General features: G+C 45.8%; 1 protein-coding gene across 14 annotated transcripts in view; it reads left to right on the top strand.

Annotated features, from left to right (window-relative positions):
* Nucleotides 1–22,971, top strand: part of MEGF11 (multiple EGF like domains 11) — a 255,759-nt gene that overhangs the window by 228,677 nt on the left and 4,111 nt on the right. For 6 of the 14 annotated variants that reach the window (XM_048317360.1, XM_048317359.1, XM_048317363.1 and 3 more), the window contains 5 exons: nt 1,393–1,521; nt 1,662–1,895; nt 7,482–7,600; nt 13,435–13,501; nt 18,197–18,253. In XM_048317360.1, coding sequence (XP_048173317.1) covers nt 1,393–1,521; nt 1,662–1,895; nt 7,482–7,600; nt 13,435–13,501; nt 18,197–18,253 — 606 coding nt within the window. Of the gene's footprint in view, nt 1–1,392; nt 1,522–1,661; nt 1,896–7,481; nt 7,601–13,434; nt 13,502–18,196; nt 18,254–22,971 lie in introns of those variants that run through there. The other 8 variants (XM_048317368.1, XM_048317364.1, XM_048317369.1 and 5 more) reach the window with 5 other exon arrangements.

Genomic DNA, 22,971 nt, shown 5'->3' with positions numbered 1-22,971 from the left:
GCAAAATTTCTGAAATTTGGGGACACCCTTTACTGCAGCCACAATCAAAATACGAAACTAAAGAGTCCCACGAAGAACTGCACAATAGCAGATTTTATATGAGGACCTGCTTTATAATTTGACCTCTGTACAAAGCCTGAGGCTTTCTTTTCTATCCAAACTACAAATGGATTTATTTACTTGTTCTTCTACTGTTTAATCTAAAAGAATCTCTTCATTAAGATTCCTTCCTTCTTCAAATCCTGCTGAATGGACAGTCACACTGCATTGCAGATGAAATGCCTAATTGCAGGCATCATTTCTGTGGTGCAATCCCAAAATTTAGGCCTTATTTATCTTAAGTAGGCTGCAGGCTAATATAAGAATGAGCATTAATTGTAATAATTTTGGTTTTTTCTTTGTTTGAGTACCAAGAGATTAAAGAAAGAGATAGAATTTTAACACAGGCTGCAAATCAAAAAACAGATACTGGCTATGGTTCTCTACTTAATATTAAATTTTGGCTCCCAGAAGCTACTTTGAGACTGACATTGGGGACGTGTTGTCATGCAATGAAAAACATTTGCACTGACACACAAGGAGTCACATCTTGAACAATATATTCCACAGGATCATAGCAAGTGTGCATGTTTTCAGTAATGCAGCTTCTCCATGGAAGTAAGTGGGATGTGACAGACATTGTTTGTTTCAATTTGTTATTGAATAGTGCTTCCAGAAGTACAGTAAGCTGCCTACAGATTTATTGTAATAGCCCATCATGGTAATTGTATGAATAAATTTCTCAGCTGGACATTCAGTCATTTTGTCTTTGATAGAGACACAAAGACAGGATAGAAATTCCTGCTCTGTTAAGAACCTGACATGGAAGCAGAGCAAATCAAACCATTCAGATGCTCAGTTCTGAAATTCCACCTGCAGTGTTCTGTTCACCTCCTGGCACTAGTAGGGATGAGTAGGAAAGCATGTGGCATTTGTTTGGTAAAAGCCATTGGGTTCATATAAAGGTTCATTAAAACTTTTCTTTGCAATTCCCCCCATGAAAAAAAAACAGGTGGGTTGGTGAAAAATGCTGAGCTCTGTTGTCTACAGCTTCTGAGCTCAAGCTCTGTTAAACTCTGAACATTTGTAATATATATAAAGTCTTCTAAAGCCTTTGTCCCTATCACTGATTTCATTGTATGAATTTTCCAGAAAATTACAGCTTAATAAGTAATAAACTGTACATGGAATACATTTAGCTTCTGCTTTCAAATAATAATAATTTCACATTAGGGTTTTATCCTAGAGATCCTAAAACCAGGGAGACTTCTCTACTGAATTTCCCATGGCAAGTGTTGTGCCCATTCCTGAAAACAGTAGAATTCTTTCCAGTGTTTTTCTTTGGCTCCCCAGAGTGCTCTCCAGGAACATTTGGTTATGGTTGCAAACAACTGTGTGAGTGCATGAACAATGCAACGTGTGACCATGTCACAGGCACTTGCTACTGCAGTCCAGGCTTCAAAGGAATCCGATGTGATCAAGGTACAGTGGATTCTAACTATAAAATCCCTCTCTCCCTCTCTCTCTCCCCTCTCCAATGATCTACTTGCCTTAAAAAAACAGTGTTTCAAAAATGAAATGCACGATTCAATTTACAGTGTGTTATGAATTACTTTTAACAGCGGCTCTTATGATGGAAGAATTAAACCCCTATACTAAAATTAGTCCTGCTCTTGGATCAGAGAGGCACTCAGTGGGAGCAATCATTGGAATTATTATTCTCCTTCTAATTATTATGGTCTTGCTGGCACTCTTTGTGTGGTATCGACGGAAACAGAAGGAGAAGGGCCATGACATGCCAAGTGTATCTTACACTCCAGCCATGAGGATGACTAATACAGATTACTCACTTTCTGGTAAGGGTCTTTTTATGTTAATCAAATCCGGACTGATATTCCTGTCTGTTGGGGAAATACAAGTTTCTGTGATGTGTAACGTGTATTATCGAGCCTCAAAAATAATGACACTTCCATTCTTCCCCAGAATACCGTGATCTTTAAACACATAAATGGGACAGGAAAGCAAATATAAAACTGATTTAAGCTGCTTTCTGTGTGGAAGTTGATATGGGATATACCTAGGCAGGAAATATGTTGCATGGAATTTTGAGTCATGTGCATTCCTGTTGCGGTGCAGAGATGTTTTCCCTTTGTGAAATCTTGGGAAGCCTTTATTTGTTTGAGGAATGGGACTGACTGGGTCAGTCATAAGGTTTTGGTTTTGTTTGTGTTGCAGTTTGTGATTTGAGGTGTCTATTTGTTGTCACTCTCTGCTGTGTGCGGACCAGTCCTTGTCATGTAGACAGCTGGTGGGAATCATCTTCCCAGGAACTGAGGAAAGCAGGACAGAGGAAGAAGAAGGGTCTTTGGCATCAAAGCATTATTTTCTGTCTATCCTCTGCTACTGCTGTGGAGGACGGCTTTTCTTGACAGATTGGCTAAATTTTGGAGGATGTGATCTCCTTTTCAACACTGTCATTCCTATTCATTCCTCTTTGGCCAATATCAGGGATGATGCCAGGCAGGAGATGGCTTTAATTCCTTCTGCTTTCCCCGCTGTCTCTAGTGGGGATCTTCTCAGGGTTTGCTGCCCTCTGACTTCTCTTCCCATTAAATGGCTGAAACTCCAAGTCCAAGTAAATACAAGCCCGTGGGACTGGCAGAGGTTGACCCAGCAGCTCTGCTTCCCCGGGCCCACAGTGCCTTTTTCTTTTTGCTTTCTACTCTAAATGCACAAGGCCCCTGGCTTCTCTGCTGTGTCAGGGGGACATGGCTGGAAGCTTTTTATGGACTCCCCTGCCAAGGATGTGCCTGGAGGGAGCCTCTCCCATTAAGCCAATGATAGTAATGCCTGGCTACACCTAGAATTTAATCACGGAGCTTCTCATGGCATGGTGACTTCAGTCCTTGTGTTGGGGACGTTTTCCTGCCATGGTGTGTCCCACATCAGGGGCTCTCTGCTGAACACCATTGACTAAATTCATATTTAGACCACTCAGTAGAGCATTCCTTCTTCTGATAGCTACAAACGGGGGGGGGGGAATTATCACAGATCTCCCCTCATTCCTTCTTTCTTTTAATTTTAGCTTTGCTGGCTCTTGCTTAAGCTGCCTATTTGGGTAAGAAATACATGTTCTTCACTTTTGTCTCAGGTGCAGCCACCTTTCCCAGAGCTTGTGATGCCATATGATACTTAAGCATGTGAGGAACAAAAGTATTTTGGAGATGGCTGAATTCCTGGATACATGCTAAATAGCTGAGGGATCACATCCCTCATCTGCACCAAACCTGGGATCTCTTTTGGTACCTGGGCTGGGAGTTTAATTCTGGCCCTCATGGCATTCCTGCTCTGTGTCAGCTCAGTTTCTAAAAACCCTCAATACCAGGTCCTTACAATCCCAAACAGCACCAGGTCTGTGGGGTGTCATAGGCTTCTCTAGAAAGAAAGTGGATAATGGTTCTCTCCTGTTCATCTCAGTCAGTGATGGGGATGCAGAGACTGGGCCTTTGCTTTCTTCTTTCTTTCTTTGTTCAGTCCTTGTAGCAATAGAAATTGTATCACTCAGGAAGCTGCAGCAGAGTGGGGTCAGGCATCTCTTTCTGGAGGTCACAAGGACAGTTTCCTTCCTCCCCCCCCTTGGAAAACTCTGCCGTTTGAGCTTGCAGAGGAAGATTAAGAAGTTAGAAACAAATTCAGCTCATTATAAATTGCCTGCAGGTACCAGCATTGTTTCAAATTTTTGTTTTTGCCCTTTTTAGAAGGGCATTTACAAATTCTAGACAAGACCTTCTGAAAACTCCCTGCCAAATCCTGACTGTCCTCCAGTACATTCCCCTACTGGGACTTTCAGTAACTGCCCAAACTTTGGCTTTACCAAGGCTGCTTCACTTCCAGAGACCAGAGAGGCAGGAAAAGGTGCTGATGTGCACCTTCCTCAGCAGAAAGTGGAGAGGTGGATACTGAGACAAGCTCACAGATAAGGAATATGTGGCTGGCAAGACAACACGGGTGTGTCTGAGGGCAGGTGTGCACGTGTGTGTTGTAGAGGATGCTGAAGGACAGCAGCAATATTGCAGAGAGGGAACAGGGATTCCAACCTTCACCTGGGTGTTTGCGTGTGGATTAAAGGCAGAATACCATGTAAAGGTACTTGTCCAATGAATATAATCCCATGTAAACCCATGTACTTTGGCAGGAATTCCACCTGGATGGCTGCAGCATCCAGCCCTCTGTGGGTTGTAACGTTATGGCTCTCCTGAATCAACAGTTGTTATTTTGCCTGTTTACTCTTATTTGAGTAATGGTGGTGTTGTTTCTGAATAGAGTCACATACACAGATCCCAAACTCCTGGACGCAGCAATTTCTTCCAGCACATTTATTTCTGGAGGATGTTTTTGGTCTTTACGCCCTCAGCTTTTGTGAGGCTGATAATCTGTGCATATGTGTGGGAGAGATTATGAGGAAGGAGAACCCCTTGGGCAGCCCTTGGACTCTTTTGCATTTGTGGATGAAGGTTGTGGCAGCAAAACACACACTTGGCCCAGCAGCCAGAGGACAAGAAAACCACCCATGCTGGGAGAGCTTATCCACAGCATATGGATCTGAGAGCAAACTTTCCCAAATAAGCCTGAAATCAAAACGGTGCTCCCCAGCATGAGAGCAGTGCACTACATCCAAAAAAGATTTTAAAGTGCAGGTTGTTTAGTTCAAGGAGATGGGGCCAGAAGGGAAAGCTGTGTGGTGGTGCTGGAGAGCAGCAGAGATTTCTTAGTGGGACTTCCACAAGGACTTGTCCATGGGCTGAAGTGATGTTTGAGGTCTTATCAAGGTCTTAGCAAACTTTCTGGTATGTGTGAATCCTCTGGTGAGAGCCAAGAGCCAAGCAAAGCTTGATACGAATAAAGCATTGTGGATCCTGAAGCCTAGACAAGACACTTCCAGAAATGATCTGCAGATGATGGGTGGTGGGAGGTGGCAGAATGAACCCTCCTGTTTGGAGCCTTCAGCCGTCTCACTGACACTGTGTGGGTGGAGAAGACCCACACAAAGAGAAGGAAGAAGTTCCATTTAGCAGTTAAGAACTCTGGGTCTATATTTACTGCAGAGTGCTCACTTAGTCCCTTTTCTGTGGCCGGGCTTGTGCCCAGTTTCCACAATACTGTCCTGCAGGATGGAGACTGATGCTCTCTGTGTCACCCCACAGCCCAGGCTCAGAGCAGGAGCTCAGTCTAATTCCCTTTCTTTTAGGCATTTAAGTGTTTCCTTATTGTTCAGACCAGAATAAAATTCTCACCTTTGAGAAGAGAGAGATTTTTTGTGGGTTGAGGGGTTTTTTTGGGTTTTTTGTTGTTGTTGTTGTTGGGTTTTTTTAAACAGGGACAGCATTAGATTTGAATTTGATGTATTTCCAGCCAGCAGTTACAAGAGCTTCATGAATAAATGCGTAGAAAATGGACTGTGCTATCAAGGTAAATCAGCCTGGGTGGCTACTCAAGTATCGACCAAAGGGAACTGTGTAGAAGGAGTAATTCTGAGTTCAGGGTGCTGCATGCAAGGTGGGGAAGAAAAGGATTTTGGGGATGTGTACAAGCTCAGGGTCATTAATTCAACACTAAGTAGTAGAGCAGTCTGGTAGAGTTTTATTTCAGCTCATTTTGGGTGCAAAAAACAAGCTACAGCCAGATAAGCTGGTTGAGAACTCGCATTGTCTCAGCTGGTTCCTGGTGGCACTGGTGTGTGCCTCGAATCCCCCAGAAGAGCCAGAGGGTCCTGGCTCTTTCTTCCAGCTGGTCCTTGCCCACAGCCAACAGATAAGGGAAGGGGGAAAGCAGAGCTGACTCCACCAACACTCACTTTCAGAGCAGAAAGGCACAGATCCAAGTGTCCGTGTTTAACTGGGACTGTGGGTTGTGGGGAGGGCGGACGAGCCCTTGAGCCAAGCCCCCTGAGCAGGCTCAAGGCTGTGTGAGCAGCTGTGTGGGTGGTGGGCACACACTGACACGAGGGGTGAGTTCCAGCCCCAGCTCTCACTGGCAGACCCCAAGAGAGGTGTGTTTCCTGTTAATTTGATTGCAAATGTCACAGATGTGTAGCTGGGGGAGATGGCAGAGCCCCGGAAGCCTGGCTGAAAGGTGTGCAATGCAAAGACTTTAGCTCTGGAATCACATCCTGAGCTGAGCTAATTTGCTAGCAGCAACTCTGGAAAACAGCTGGGACTCAAAGGCTCTGCACTTACCACAAAATAGAGCTGACCTCGAAAATCCCTTCGCATGTTTCAGCAGAAAATAAGTGCCCGGACAGAGCTGCACATACAGGAGCAGCTTCTCCCGAGCCCTGAGCCACAGCCCTTATGTAAGAGACACCCTGCAGATAAACCCACTTCTTAGAAACAGGATATTCTGCAGTAAATTAAGCTCAATCTAGATCTCCACAAGATGTCAGCAAAGCAAAGTGCATGTTCAGAGTAAGGCAAATACAGAGGGCAAGGAGAGGTGGGTGATGGTGGCTGGGGACCCCCTGTCCTTCCTCACCCATCGCTGCCAGCCTTCACTAAAGGTGGTGATGGGCTCAAGCAGCCACCCCAGCACTTCATTACGCTTTGACATGAAGGTGTTCCCCACAACCAACCTCTCTGCCTACAGTTTGAGCCCATGCTTTATTAAAACCCATTCATTTGCTCCTTACAGGGCTTTGCTGTTTAAATGATGTTGCTCCAGTTGAAGTTTTCCATCCCTTCTCCTGATGGTACTTTGAAATATGCATCAATTTGTTATGCAGCTGGAACCAGATTGGGATTGATGTTTTCATTAGAACTGCCAGTATAAATATGATGCCTTTCTTGGTAAATTATTCTGTTTGGTAAATGTGTTTATAACTTAAATTGAGGAAATAGATAAAATGTCACTGAGCATACAATATGACTGCCCAAGTTTGCCTTTCAGGGCTCCAGTTTTTGTTTTTAATAAGCCTTTGCACACAACGTAAAGCATTTGGGACTCCTTGGTACAGTTATAGCACCTTTGTTTCTAACATTACTCCGGATTATGTAACAAAAGGTTTCATTTGTTTCAACTGCAAGACTGCTCGGGAGCTCTTCCATAGGTTAAACTAAGGAGGCAGCTGTGTTGCAGCCCATCCATTTCCCAGGTTTTGCTTCCCTTCTCTCACCTGCAAAGCAGCTGGATTGTCAGGAATGACTTTATTAACATCTTCAAGAAGATAACACTGTATTATTTAAACATTTTGCTTTTTTCTCTTATGTTTAATGCTAATAGCCAAGAGCTTCACACTATAAAGCAGGATAGATTGCATCTGCAGATGTTTTAGAACACCCAGTACTCCAGTAAAGATTTCTAAACTAGATTGTCTCTACCATGTTTTCAGTTTCTTAAGAACTGTTGTGGCTTCCAAAGTATTTTGTGATGACTTGTTTTCTTCCCAGATATACCCCAAGGTAGCAGCAGTGTTCATTGTTTTTCCAATCCAAGCTACCACACTCTCTCATGTGGGGTGACTTCACGCTTCTTTCCCAGTAATCTGGATGGAAACAGCTCCTGTAAGGTAGATATTACCCCACCCCACTGTAGCAATGTTCTTATCAGTTCAAGGAAATCAACCAAAGCAATGTCTCTCGAGCCCTGTTGTCTGCCAGCATTATTTAAAACTCCAGGGTAGCATTCCTGACATCCCAGACACAGAAAGGTTGGCTTTCCCCTCCCTGTATCTTCCCAATCTCTGGGAATGGGAACTGGAGTCTCATGCCTGTCTGGCTTGGTGTCTTAGCAACTCTAAGGTATGTTTGCTTCTCAGAAGAGATAAATAACTCAACAAATATAATTATCCATTAACACAACACAAGTAAATCAATGAAGCATTAATCAGTAATCTCACTTTGCTGTTTCGTTGTTTCCCACATCAGTAGACACGCAAATTCCCTGCTGACACAGACAATCAGAAAGATGCAAGAAGGTCCCTGGGGTGCTTTTGAGGACTGTCCTGACTGATCCAGGGACACTTCTGGGAGCTCTGCTGTCACTCCTGGCTCTCCAGCAGAGCTATTCCAACCCTTTCGCTGGAACATCCAGGAGCACCTTCCTTATCATTTGTTGCAATTGATTCCCTCAGACCATTCATGAACAACACTGTGACTTAATTCAGCACTTTTGCAGTAAATTTAGATATGGCAAATGGTAAAACAGCACTTCTTTGGAGCCTTAATAAGCCCAGGTGGGGCAAAGCAGAGGGAGCAGGGGAAAAAGGAAATGCAGTTGATTTCATCAAGGTCGTCAGCTTCAAAAATGATGGTACTTCAGGCTGTGTCACCTTAATCCAAATGTAACTATTGACTGGAATGCCATAAGAACAAGATTAATGCAAAAAAAGACAGTATTGTACAGGACAGGCAAAAATATCTCTACATGTGCTCTTGTAAGTCATTTCTGGTTATTAAAAGAAAATCTCATTAAAATGTAATAAAAAGGCTGGCTCCAGAGATTTCTGAGAAATGTTTAGACAGATGTGTAAATATGTTTTTTGATGTAGATAGTCCCCTTGCATCCTGAATTTTTGCTCCCCAAATTGAAAGTGCAAACGCTCATAAATGTCAAATTTAGGATGAGTGTCCATCTGGACCACTAATCCTTTTGCAGAAATTTAAATGAATTCTAAAAAGGTCAAAGCCAGCACCTATCCTGGATTCCCAGCCTGCAGTGCCATCTTCTCACTGAACTACTTCAAAAATTAAGCTGCTGGAAAGGTTTAATCCCCAAGTGGTGCTTTGGGACTTGCCCGAAAGCTGCTCCCCCTGCTGCAGCTCTGGCCATTGTAGTCAGTCAGGTTGTCCTGATAGGCACTGAAAGACCAATAGAACTGGTATTTTCAGGGCATTTATCAAAATATATGGCTTGATATTTCCTTTAGATCTCCCACCATCTCACTTATTAATGAGAATGCTTTGCAGTGCTGAATAGCTGAGGATGGCCAAAAATACACTTTGTCTGTCTGCAGCTCTGCAGCCAAGTAAGACAAAGGAGCATATAAAGCCCTAATAGCTGCCTTAACGAGTTCATTTCCAAATCAGTTTGCCTGGTGCCATTCTCACTTTCTGCAGAGAAATGTGCACAAGTTGTACATGGAGGATTCATTTCTTATAGTGCCAGCTGGGGTCACAAAGGAACCAGCACAGAAGCAAAATGAAAAAAAATGGCAGAGTCTCTGATGTGCTGAGCCAGAGCCCAGGATGTGTTATCCTCCCTGTGCTCCGAGGAGATCAGGCCTGGAGGCGATGGGCTGGAGCCATTCCTCCCTCAGAGCTTGGGCAAAGCACAAAGGCAGGACAGCTGGGAGCCCTGCTCCAGTTTGAGGAGGGTTGAGAAGAGTTTTCTCTCCTGTGCTTCCCTGCCCTTCTCTCCTTCCTTTCTGTGGCTTTTGCCTTTTCTCCCCTCTTTTCTTGGTGATCTCTCCACTCTATTGTCTTTTTTTTTTCTCGTGTCCCTTTTCCTAGTCTCCTTTTTCCCCCAACTCTACATATATAATTCCTATTTCCTTCCTTCTCTCCTCTCCCATCCCTCTCACATCTCCAGAATCCTTGGCCGGGGCTCCCAGCCCTGTGTACTGACCCTGCTGCAGTTCTTAGGGTGGCACCTCTGGACGGAAGGGGGTGGGTGAGGATTTAGCAGGAGCTGGAGGGCCCAGCACTGCACTGGGGACAGTTTGTGACACGGGTCTGTCTGCACAGGACAGGAGCAGGGCCAAGCTTCAGCAGGGAGAAGGATCTCACCTCCTCATTCCCCCTCTGCCAGACAGACATTAGGCCACTGCTCAGGATCCTGAAGGTGAATCATTGAAGCTGCTGAGAGACAAGTAGCAGTGGAGGCATTAAACCCCCCACAGTGTGTTTGGGGCTGGGTGGTTGTGCCAGCAGAGCACAGCAGTCCCTGTGGAACATGGGCAGGAGGAAAACAAGGAGGAGGATAAGGGGGAGCCTATGAGAAGAGACTGAAAAAAGGCTTGGCTGCTTTTATCTGGCAAAATGAATGCTGAGGGGGAGCATGATTGCCATCTATAAATACAGCAAGGTAAACACGAGGAGGGAGGAGAGCTATTTAAGTGAGATGACAGAGCTGGCACAAGAACAAATGAGGATGAACTGGCCATGAATGCATTGAAGCTGGAAATTAGATTTCTACCATCAGATCAGTGAGATTTTGGAATAGCTTTCCAGGAAGACTAATGGGACAAAGAAACCTGATTACTGTTAAAATGGAGCTTGATCGGCTCTCTGAGGGATCATGTGCCTGGGTGTTTGCAGTAAAAGGCAGCTGGACACAGGGACTGGGTGATCCAAGCCCTTCCAGTCCTGTCCCCAGGCCTGTGCCAGGTGCCAGCAGGAGCTTGTAGGGCTGAGCTTCATCTCTGTGCAAGGTCCCCAAGAATGATCTGCAGCTCTGAGGTTCAGGAGGAGGCTCCAGCAGCTCAGGACAGGTTTTTAACTCCCAGCACTTTGCCCTTCCCATGAGATTGAGCTTGGCAAGTCACCTTGGGGGAAATGCTGGAGTCAAGAGATACCTTACTGTGAGTTTAAGTGAAGCCAAACATTGACCTTTCTTCTACAAGTAGGTTTGGCCTTTTTCTCATGACATGTGCAGCACCAACTAGTAATGCTGCTGCAAGTTACCAAGGAGTATCAGACATGAACTCAGGTGAACTTTTGCCACAGAATTACTGCACCAAAAATTTCCAAAGGACATAAACAGAGATTACTTACCTCCATACCCATGTCTTTACTTCAGAGCTCTCATTGCTGGAGCTACAGACCAGATTTCAGGACCTATTTTGCTCAAAGGGTGTTAGGCAGGACCACTCACAGAACCACTCTCGGGGCTTCAATGCCAGCTTTGTATTTGAGTTTTTGAGTTGTGCATGAAGTAAAAACATCTCACTTTTACCAAGTGCTGCAAAGTTTGTGAAGAATCCTCTGTGTAAAGGATGAGGCTGCTGCACTGGTCAAAAGCAAATGGAGGATTCTCACCTTGAGATTTTGCAAAGCACATAATTCCACCCTCACTCCCTTCCAGCATCGCAGCAAAAGTCCAGGTGTTGGTTTCTGCAGACGTCATAAAAATCAATTGCTATTAGATGTCCTGAATTTTTAAAGCCAGCAGTTTCACATCTATTAAAGGAAGTTCTAAATTCTACCAAAGACTTCACATAAAATTAGAAACTGCAAAACAGAGGTCACTGGAAATGGTCTGACTGGATGTCACCCAGCTAATAAAAAGGAATTCAGTACAGAAAGCGTCATTAAAGTACCTTTGACTAAAACTTGCCCAAGAAAAAGGAGGACTGAAAATACAGAATGGCTGCAGAATGTTCAGGATGGGCATCTAAAAGTGAGCAGCACAAGCTTGGACCAGGGAGATCTGAAGTCAGTAGTCGGGGAAATAAATGGCAAATTATTGATTGCTCTCCTGGAAGATAAAAGTATGATGGAATTCCTGCCAGCACTTCTTTGCCTAATCACCATGGACCTAAAAACCTGAGCAGTGACAAATGGCTGGTGGTGATCAAGTGGCCACTGTCATCTATCCAGCTATTTCAGACAGGCAGATAATGACTTTGCTTTATTCAGGCTGGTATCTCGTTGATCTTAAAGGAAAAGTTGCCAGATATGAGGTAGTTTTAACCAAATTGCTAAAATTACCAGCCTGGAATTTTAATGGATAAATTTACTATGAAGGATTTCTTCCTCCAGAAAATCAATTTTGCTTCACAGTAAAAATTGAAGTATTTTCTATCTTAAAAAAAAAAAAGTTAACAAATTACAGTGTGTTAAGAAATTATAGTAGCACAAAGAGACAGCTATAATCACATTTCTTCCTAATTGCTGCATTCAGAAAAACTTAGAAATGTCCCCAAATCATTTCATTTTAAAAAATCAATTCTAGCCCATAGGTCTTCATGCCAAATTTTAGGTTTGTGAGCTGATTTATAAATCCTGCAAACCCACAGCTTTTAATAGAAACCCCGACTTTAATAAATGTGCTCTAAGTGGTGCAGCTGGGTTGAAAAATCAGCATTTGTGTTCTGGCTGTAAGTTTTGAAGAGAAGACTGAAGCCATGGGCTCTGCTGAGGAGAACTGATGGTGTCAAGGGTTGAATTCCTCCCAGTGACCACATTCCAAACATATCTGCTCTTCATCCCCCTGCCACAGGGACAACATCGGGATGCTGCATCCCGAGATTGGGTGGCAGTGGCACTGAGGGCTGTTGGATAGGGCTGTGGAGGGGTGAAAATGCCTTTAGAATGTCGCTGTAGGTGCTGAGTGCCAGCTGGGGTTTAATATCCCAATAGGCTTCAATACCTCAGTGGGTTTTTGGTTCCAGGTCTAAAAAACCATTGAGACAGCTAAGCAAAAATTAATGAGATATCATGAAAAATGAAATGTGGTAATTTTGAATGCTCTCTTTTAATTTTAACCTCATTTTTGTTAAGCATTTTCTTGTAAATACAGTAAAATAGCAGAGCTGAATGCTCCCAAACACAGCAGGAGCCTTCCCAGTCTGAAAGGGCAATGATGACACAGGAGGGCAATGATGGCTTCATAACTCTTCAGAAACAAGGTTGGGATTTGCTCTTGAATTGACACTTCCTAAGGACCAGCTGTATTCCAGCAGGTGTGGCTTTCAAGAGAATAATGCTAGGTGGAAAACTCAGCAGTTTTAACACCTACAGCAATTCTCAGACCCTCCCTGCAGGGCTCAGCTGGTGACCACTCAACTGTGGAGCCCTTTTTGCTTGTCCCAGCCCAGTGGGGCCGTGGACCCCCAAAGTAGAGGCCCCTCTCTTTCCACTGCATGCTCTGGGAGATGCTGTCCCAGCAGCAGCACCTGGAGGGCAGCCCTGGACTCTCCTCTTCGCTGGCAGATCCACACAGGCCTTTGTACTCTGTTATTGCCAAAGTTATTTTCCTTGAACTGAGAGAACTCATGTCCCCCTTGCATCTCTTGTCACTGAACCCACAGCTGTCTCAGCAGATCCTGTAGCTCCAAGCAGCCCCTGTCTGCATGCTGGTGTAGGGGGTTTGATCCATCCATCCCCATGGGTTATTTTGGAGCGTGTCACTCCATGTCCACAGGCATCCAGGTCATGGTTCCAAAGGAGATCCTGTGTTTTCCAGCATGTTTGTGTTCATGGCTTGGTGAAGTGACTTTCCTTTGTGATTTTCCCTAATGCTAGTGAACAACTGTCCAGCTCACACAGATAAAGGGCTGAGATGGTGAGGCCAAGGCAGGAGTCACCTCCCATTTTTATTCTGGACATCCTTGGGCTGTAGTCTGGGGTGGGAACTGTCTGTCTCTTCCAGTATTAACCCATTATCATACTCTTTGAACAGCTCAGTAACAAAATCCTTGACAGAGAAACTGCAGACTGGAGACCCTACAGCTATCTGAATGAACTAGGTCAGTAATTTTTAAACACTTTAATCACTTTAGTAGACTTTTGAGCAATTCCAAATCCAAATCAGCCCTTCATAAAGGCATTAACAATAATGAGGAATATTGGTGTTGTCTTTATTTCACAACCAGAATTGCCAGTAGTGAAAGATGGAGAATTAAAAATTGTTTCCTTTACCACAAACCACAGACTGGGAAAGCAGAGTCAATATTCATTTTAGTCTCCCATCCAAGGCTGCTCTGTCGAATCACTATCATCTAATCTATAAATGTTTTTTTAAGGACAAACTCAGGACATTAAAAATTCAAAATTGGCATTATTTTTTTTCCTTTCATGCTTAATAAAGCTTAGCACTAAATACTGGCATCTTGATGAAGGTGTGTAGCCTTTGTGGGAGCTGGGGTGTGCAATGCTCTGTTATCTCTCAGTAAATCATTCCATGGCAATTCTGAACCACCAGCCAGTGCAACCAAGCCAAGAGTGAAGTTTAATTGCCTGTTCTGAGTTCATTCTCCCTGGCTTGAGTTTTAACAGGGTTTTTAGCAGCTCTTAGCTCAAATCCTGCCCAGATTTAGTGCTTTGGATGTTATTTGTTTTCCTATCTGAGCACTTGGAGTTTGGCTTGTCAGTGGCCAAAAGCATTTGCCCTGTCCTTTACTGAGATTAGTAATATCTCACTGAAAATATGCAGGAGGAGGGAAAGTGCAGCATTAAGGAGTATTACAGGATTTTTAAGGTCAACTATCTCACAGCTCACACGGCAAAGGAATGAACATAGGGCAGCACCAGGCATCACACCCTGCCACTGCCCCTGGTCCCACACCATGCCTCACTCCAAAGATAACTCTTCCCTGCATCAGGAAAATCACAAACCTGTCAAGCTTCAGTGCAAAATCTCTTCATCCTTAAAACCATCAATGTTTTCTGTGTAACAAGCTGCAGAACCACTGTTGTGCTTATCTGTATGTGACATGGAGGGGGCTGTGTGGGAGGGTTTCCAAATGCTACTCAAACCAAGTTAATTTTCCTTTTACCATTTTGCTGCTTTTTGTACACACTATTTGCTTTATTTGTGTTTAAGTGTGCTGTCCTGAGCTCCCCATGTGCCACATCTGTCCTGCATTCATGCATTTTATTTTACCAGCAGAAACGATGCTAAATGCCTCTGCAGCAAGAATGATCTAGAAGTGATAAATACTTTAGCTAAGTGGCCTCCAGCAAAATACTCAATTTTTTCCTACAGCATTTTGCATCCAAGATAACTTTTACTTTCTTTTTTCAAACTAATTGATGAAATCAGATTTCTTTCTTTCTAGTTCCAGAATTAATGCCTGCTCATGCTAACTTTCATAATGTTGAATCCTTGCTCAGATCAAGGCCATTTTTACATGAAAATAAAAAGTTTTCATTTCTTGCTATTGCTGTTGTGCAATAAAAGCTGCAGGTTCCTCTTGTGCAAATTTCAGAAGAAAGTGAAAATTTTCAACTTGGAATTATAAACATAAAATAAAAGTTAAGATTAATAAAGCCACACAGGGAATCTTGACCTTCAAACTGCATCACACATGGAAGTACTACAGTTAAAAACATGTTCCATCTTCTCATCCCATGATCAGCCTTAGTTTTATGACACAGATGCTCCAACTCGTGTTGGAAGAGCAGCCAAGCCTTGGGCAGGGCTAGATTCAATTAAAAAGTTAAAATAGCAGTGGACAACTGCCCAACTCCTGTGACCCTGTGAAGAGTCATGGAGAGCAGATGTGTGAGTGAGACAAAGGTGGGGAAGAGAAAGGGAAATGGAGGAGAAATTGAGGAGAAATTGGGAAGGGATGGAAACTCTCCACTGGTTCCTCAGCCAGCGAGTACCCTGGCTGCAGCAGCAATCCCAAAGGATGGGACCCAGCAGATGAGGAGCACCAGGCTCCCAGAAATGCCTGTACCCTGTTAGAAACTGCAAGTGGCCTAAATATGAATTATAGCTGGGGAACGGAAATTATAAGAATATCCACGTCAAAATTAACCCGAACACTCATCTCCTAAAACCTGCAGTGATAAGGATTTTCTTAATTGCAGTGGATCTCACCAGACTCCAGGTGTTTTACCTGTTTTGCAGGACTTTTTTTGCCAGGTTTGTGTTCTTTCCAAGCGGGAGATGCAAGGACAAAGCATGTATTTTTACTGCTGCACATTTGCTTGTGAGCTTCAAATAGCAGGCTTTATCAGAGAGCTGATTGTGTCTGTTCAATGGAGTCTAGGGAGGAGTACAGGTTGTTCCCATGGATGTGGGCTTCGGACATCAGAGTCCGGGGACTCTGTGGTGCCAAGAAGAGGTGACTTTGTTACCCTTCTGTGTGTCACTGCCTGCCCAAGGCAGCCTAGTCCTTGTTTCAGGGAATGGCTTGTCCTTGCATTTTCTCTGTCTCGTGTTGCAGAACTGGAATTATTTGCCCTGTGAGTAATCCCTCTTGCTCTAGTCCAGTCTGCACTGAGCAGTGGCAGAGCCCAGCTTCCAGCTCCCATCCCAAGCAGGTCAAAGCTCCTAAACCACTGACCTGAGCTCAGGAAAGGTTCTTGTCTCATTAGCTGGAGCAGCCGCAAGCAGGGGTGGGTTTATCTGGAATGTTTTTTCAACAGCAGTCCTGGATGCAGAGACTAAAGTAGGATTTGCAGCACAACGGAGTGACTCAAAGCTGCGTTTATTCCAGAGGACCAAAGGCTATAAGTTTGATTCACAGCTGACCTCACTTTTTTCTCAAAGCCAAAAGGTGTGGAAAACTATTTCCAGCTGAGATTCTGATTTCACCCCAGCAGATAATTTAGCTTCAAACTTAAACCTGGACTTCCCTGAAGTGCCAGATCCCTGGCCTGTTTAGGACTTTTTCACATTAACTACTACTGCAGTTTAAAAAATAACGTATCCATTATTCATTTCACCTCCCGAGGAACTCAGTGAATACAAAAAAATGGGTCATAAACCCGCAGTATTGTAACAGATAAAAGAGAAAACTAAAGGTAGAATTACAGGGAATAGGTTGGGAAAGGCTTTGAGGGGCTGTGTGTCCCTCCCAAGGGCAATGCACCTTCCCATGGGTCAGCCTGGGTCCCCTTTGTTCCCTGTCACTGCCTCTCCATGGGTACAGCCCCTTCCCCCTGGGACCCCAGCTGAGAGCTCTCCAGCTGCTCCTCCCAGCCTTGCTCCATGGGGTGAGCCCCAGATACTGCTTGGACACTGCTGCCCTTGGAGATTTGCTCAGCCCTGGCAGGGGGAGGACGTGTGATCCCCAGGGATGGCCTTGGGGAGCTCCACTGCTGGGACAGGGAGCCCCAGCCCTGTGGCTGTCGGCCAAGGAATGAATTCACTCCATCCTCCTCGCTCCAACTCTGCCCGAGCAGAACACAGGAGGGAAAAAGCACAGAGCTAATCCTGCTCTGGGACAGAGCTGCCCAAACCTCCCAGTCTGCCTTGCCCTCTGCACCAGGGTGAGTCTGGGAATTGTCTCAGCACCAGGGCTGCAAAACAAAGCAGAAGGTGCTCGAATGGACTGGGGGGGTCACTCGTGGCCAGAAGAGCCCCATCACAGAGAGCCAGTCAGGTCCCACCAGCCCCTTTCCTGTGCTCAGGGATGGGCACGGAGAACCAGAGCAAAGGCTTGGTTTGTCTTTGATGTGCCGGGAGCACATTTAATGTCTAATTTAGTCATTTCCCTTATTTAGCGAAAAAAAAAATGAAGCTGTCATGAAAAAGGGGCTGGTACAGCATTGCCCATGGCCATGACAACTTTTCTGCATAGACCAGAGGACACACAAGGACAAATAACTTGGAGACCTCTGGGATACACTGTTTGTGGGGCTCTTTTCCCAGTGTAACTGAGTTGCTTGACTGGGAATCCCATAAGCCACAAAGACATTTCTCAGTAACCAAATTTGTATTGATTGTCCCAGTCAATAGGAAATACGAAACTCTATAGCTAAAAATATTTAAAGGCTTACATTAGATTTTCCTTTTGATTGATATCTAGGGTAATTTGCGGGAGTGAAAATGTAAAAAGGTCCCCATTCCCTTCTGTCTCAGCTTCTGTGAGGAACAGCAAGTTCCTCTGGAGCTGCACAAAGCAGAATTGTTTGCTGTCAGCTCTGCTCCTGGGGCTGTGCTGTCAGAGCACAGTGGTCACTTAGGGACTGTTGTCACATCAGTTACTGAACTGTGCAAATTCATGAGCAAAGCTGTAGTAGGTAATTTAAGAAAATTGTACACGCCTTAGAGTCGAAGGCTGCGAGTTAATAATACACTCTCCACAAACAAAACAAAGCCTAAAATTAGTCACAGAGTGCTGCAACGCAACCTGCAGACTCAGATTTGAAAGGGCATGTTTTAGGCTTCTTTCACACCATTCCAGTAATGAATGTCTCAGCAGATGGTTTTTATCCTGATCTCCTGATGGATGGCTGTTCTTGGTAACCCTGCTGCAGAGAGCTCTCCCTTCCAGGGAGGCTCTTAAGCACATGCATAATTCCAGGCGTGCACAGACTCCCCGCTGGAGCTGAGTGTGTGCTTACAGCTGAGGATGTGCTTAAGAGCCTCCCTAAATGACGGCCTTGATGTACAATTTAGAGGGAAGAATATATGCTGCTCAGTAGTCAAAGCAATCCAATTTACATAAATATTTATTTGTTTTCCATTATATATCATTTTTATGCAGGTGCTTGTGGGATGGATAGACGTCAGAACACATACATAATGGAAAAAAGCTTCAAAGGTATGGTATCCAGAGCTGCAGAACCCTGCCCAGGTGTGAGGAGGGTGTCCTAGAAGAGGTGAGATAGGAGCCCGGGAGAGGCGGTGCAGGCAGGGAGGGACAGAGCCAGCACCCACACGAGCTGCCTGCCTGGCTCCCAGCACTCCTGGGCCATGAATTATGGATGCAAAGCTTCCCAGGGCCACGGGCTTTGCAGCACAAGGCGAAAGGGAGGGCTCAGCTCAGGGCAGGAGGGGCAGGTGGAGCTGGCCAGAGCACATTCCTTTAGGACCCACCGACCACCGACAAGGGCTCTGGGGGCAGCTGCTGGTGGCAGACTGGTGTTTCCCTGGTCTTGGCTCCTGGCCATCCTGAGCTTAAAGCAAGCCCCCAGGAAAGAAGCTGCCCCTGCTCGTGCCCTTTGCTGAGAGGGATTTAGAGCAGAGCTGGAGAAGAGCCCTCCTCGAGGTCGAGGTCCCCTCACTCTGGCATCAGCAGTTGTGGGCACTGACTCCAGGGCAGGTCTAAAACGGGATCTCAGATGAGTCACGAGCACAGGGCCAGTGGTTTTACATTTCACTTTCCCTCCAGGTTTACATTCAAAATACTCCAGTTACGTCTGGACCACGGGAGCACTTCGGCACAGCAGTTCCCAGAGCTCCTGGCAGATTGGGCTGGGGTTTAGCACACTGAGCTTGTGCTCCAGAAGATGGAGCAAGGAATCTGTCTCCTGGGGAACAGGCAGCTTTCAGGCTGAGGTCCTTGATCTGAATCCAAGGCTGTTATGTCTGGGAATGTCCCTCAGTGAGCCGAGGAGGGAAATACCACACAGCCTCTTCCTGTAATGCCCTTGGGCTGGTGTTGGCTGAGTCACCGGGACAGTTGGTGCTGTTGCCAGACTCCCACTGCCCTGCCATGGCTGAGGTGCTCCAGAGCCAGACCTCTGTCTCAACTAGCAAGGAATATCGAAAGCTATTCCACATAAAAAGCATTAATCGGCTTATAGCCAGGCCTAGAGATCAATAATCACTTTGTAGCTGCTGTTTTCAAAATACAAAGATGCAATATTTGCTAAAACATCACCTTACCACACAGAATCACCGAAGGAAACCAAGAAGCCATGACCAATCCTTTGTTGATAAAGCTAAAGTAAAAATATTGAATGGATTATGTATGTATATGATATATATATAATTCATGATATACAAAATACTCAATCCACTGGTTTCAGCTACTTCAATGATTCTCTTTTTCAAAAGAAAATTCTTACTGTAATAGAACTAGTTGTTCTCTTTACATGGAGCTATTAACTTCATTAGTTTAAACTAAATTACTGTGTTTACTAAGTTTAAAGGTGCTTTAAACACATGCAGCAGGAACTCCCATCCATAGGCACAGTCACACAGAGGGGGACCAGTGGGGTCAGAGAAAAAGAATCACAGTGACAGTGAACTGTGAAATGCATTTTCTGCTGCTACATATTTTGTTTAATTTTTAGGATCTGAACCATTTCCTTTACATGTTTATCTCCTTAAAAATTGAGAAATCAGGCTCAGAAGCCACAGCTGGAATTGTTTGTGGCTGCTCAGCTGTCTCAGACAGGCAGGGTTGGCACTGGCAGGGGCAGGGTGCCGGGACACAGGGACACACCTGCCTTCCCAGGGATGTTTGGGAGCTCACCTGCAGGCACTTAGGAGCTGAGGTCTCTCAGAAGCAGCTGCCTTTGGCTGGCTGAAGGTTCTCAAGGCCCCTCTGAAGGTCAGTTCCTGGGCTCAGGCAGCCCTGGGGCTCTGTAGCAGTGTGGGCACTGCCAGTCCCAGGGGAGTCTCCTCTCATGAGGAGCTGGGAATGTGCCCAACGCTCAGAGTGAGCTCTCCTTGCTCTGCCAGGCCCTGATTCACCACATTCCTTGGAAAAATAGAAAGAAAGAAACTCCCAGTCCCAAACAATTGGATTCTGTCAGCAAAAAGACTTGGCAGGTGGGTGCTTGGTTTTTATGTACTTTCATCCACTTTAAAACCATGTCTTCTCCCACCAGTGTGGTCTAACTGGGCACAGCCTGTCCTGCAGCTGGAAGTGGTCTCTAGTGCTCCTGGAGCAGATAGAACCCTGCAGGGAGAGGGCACAGGGGTCTTGAGGCTAAGGCCAGGCTGTAGTGAACCTGGGCCACCTCCTGCTTCCCCAGGTCTCTGAGAAGACTGGAGCTGGGGGCTGTGCCCAGAGCAGGGCACCAGCAGAGGGGGGTCCCCTATGCAGCCCAACACCAGGGGTGTGGTGGCTGAGCTGCTGTGGAGCTCCAGGGAGTCAGGCACAGAGGTGTGGGATTGCCAGGTGTCAAGCCCAGTGTCTGACAGCAGCAGAGAGCAGCTGGATGTCACAGTGCCAGCCCTGAGCCCTGGGGCACCCGGTGACAGGGGCTCAACAGGCATGAGGGTTTTCAGAGCAGGTTTCTGAGCAGTTTCTTTCCTGTGCATGGTGCTCAGTGATACCGTTCCCAAACTTTTCCTTTCAGCTGAGTCCTTTGGTTTTAGAGGTTTGTTTTTTAAATGAATACTGCTGCACTGATGGAATGATGTGACCTCAGGCACTACCATTTTAAGGGAAAAATACCCTATGCTTTGCGGAAGAGCCAGGAAAATCCCAGCAGAGAGAAGCACTGATCCCAGGGATGCAGGGCTCAGAGTGGTTCCCCTGGCTGTTGTACAGGATGTGCCCCCACTCCTGTGTCACTCTGAAAAGCAGTAATGGGTCCTCGCTGTGTCACTGTCCCTGCAGCAGCCAGGGCTGGCCAGGTTAGGGACAGCAGCCAGCACAGGCACTTCATCCCTAATGGGGTTAAATAGCAGGAGAGCACCTTGTACCTGTGTGCAGCAGCTCTTCTCAGCACTTCCACCTCAGCTGTGGGTTCCAAGGCTGGTCATCAAGATGCCAGGGGAAATTCAGAGCAGAAGAGAGGAACCCAGTCCATGAGAGGGACATTTCTAGTCCCTGCTAACAAAAATAAACCCTCCAAAGGTCTGGTGATCGGTATCCAGGCAACGCAGAAGGCAGGGACTTCAAAATCAGAGCGTATTCCCAATATTTCTCTGGAAGTCCAGCTGACTGAGTGCTTCCAGTGAGCCCCAGCACTGTGGGGCAGAGCTCGCACCTCCACAAGAGCTGGACCCTGTGACAGGGAGGGATGAGGAGGCAGCACAGCCAGGGCCTGCAGCACCATGGGCTGGGATCTCTAAATACGCTTGTTCTGCTTAAATTAATTCATGAAACAAAATTTGACAATTGATGCCAGACTTCTTAATTATCCCCAAATTACCTTAATAACAAAGTAACTCAGCAGTTCTACAGCCTTTAGAGTTAAATCCTCCCTGATCTTGCACATAATGTTTCTTGAGGGCTAATGACTCCCTGGTGCACCCAGAATCCCAAACATCCACTGGTGCTCCATAAAATATATTGCATCCAAAGCAAAGGTCTGATCCCAGCTAGACACAGAGCTCATGTTTACGTCAGCAGGAATGGGCTCTCAGGCACGTTGTTTCTCAGTATCTCCTGGGAAAAGGCAATTCCTGGGAGAGGCCAAACAAGTCTGGGCAGCCCGAGTGGTGTTCACTGGTCTCTTCCAACTGGTCCTGGGAAGGGAAGGGCTGAGGGACACCTTTCTGGGAGGTAATGTCAGTACAGGTGAATTTTAGCTTAGGGAGATAAAAGCAGCTGAGCTGGATGAAATAAAACAGCTGATGTGCTGGGATTTTTGCCTTTGCCAGCTCCAATGTGCCCAATTCCATAAACAAACGACACAGCTATTTACCTGCAGCTGCAGCTCTGCAGGAGCAGAAATTGTCACTCTGCCTTTCTTTGCTGTAGTAGCAGCAGTCCTTTATAATCAACATTTCCTGACTCTACACCCAGCTCTGGTTTGATTTGTTTCCTCCCAGCTGTGGTGCCGACAGAGAATGCTTTGCAGTGGGCTCTTGCGGCACAGAGGGAATCCTGACTTTCACCCTGTGAGCATCTGCTCAGCAGCACTGCTTGAAATGGAGAAGCAAGTTGGTGATAATCTTCATGTCCCCTCACCCCGAAATGCAGAGCTGGCTCATTAAAGGCTGCCCGGGCTCTCCTGATAAGCCCTATGTACCTGCAGTAGCCACCAGGAGCTGCAACTTGCTGGCAGGTGGAGCTGAGCCTTTTGTTTGTTTGTCTGTGGTTTCCTCACCTCTTAACACCAACAAATCCCAGACTCTGGCACCTGGATTTAAGTCACATACACAGCAAAAGCCAACACTGAGCTTACTCACGTGCAGAAGCCTTTGGTCTCACACGGTTGTTCCATCTCTCCGTAGAAGGATGGGATGGGGCAGTTTTCCACTGATCTGTACCGGGATGGAGTTGGTGACACTGGAGGGACAAACCCTGCAGCCAACAGCCAAGGGATGTCGGTGTTGCCTTGGTTCCCATCTCCTGTCATGTGCTAAACCAGGCACGTCTCACTTGGAAGCAAAGGCACTGCTCATCTCACCCAGGCTGATGTCAGACGAGGAGTTTCTAGGTTTTATAACTAAATAAACATTGCACTGGTGCCAGGCCTCTCTCTGCCAGTCTCCCCATCCCTGATGGTCCCAGCTGGTATGTGTGCAATGGAGCTTCCCAGCGAGCTGCTTTCACTGACGCTGGGAGCTGAGGGCTCTCCAGACTTGCTGAAATCAGAACCCAGAAAGGCAACCCCTGGCTGCAGGTGGCAG

The sequence above is a fragment of the Corvus hawaiiensis genome, chromosome 13 (assembly GCF_020740725.1).
Source record: "Corvus hawaiiensis isolate bCorHaw1 chromosome 13, bCorHaw1.pri.cur, whole genome shotgun sequence".
NCBI lineage: Eukaryota > Metazoa > Chordata > Aves > Passeriformes > Corvidae > Corvus > Corvus hawaiiensis.
The sequence above is the reverse complement of the archived record's forward strand: the minus strand, read 5'-3'. Positions and strand labels throughout refer to the sequence as shown.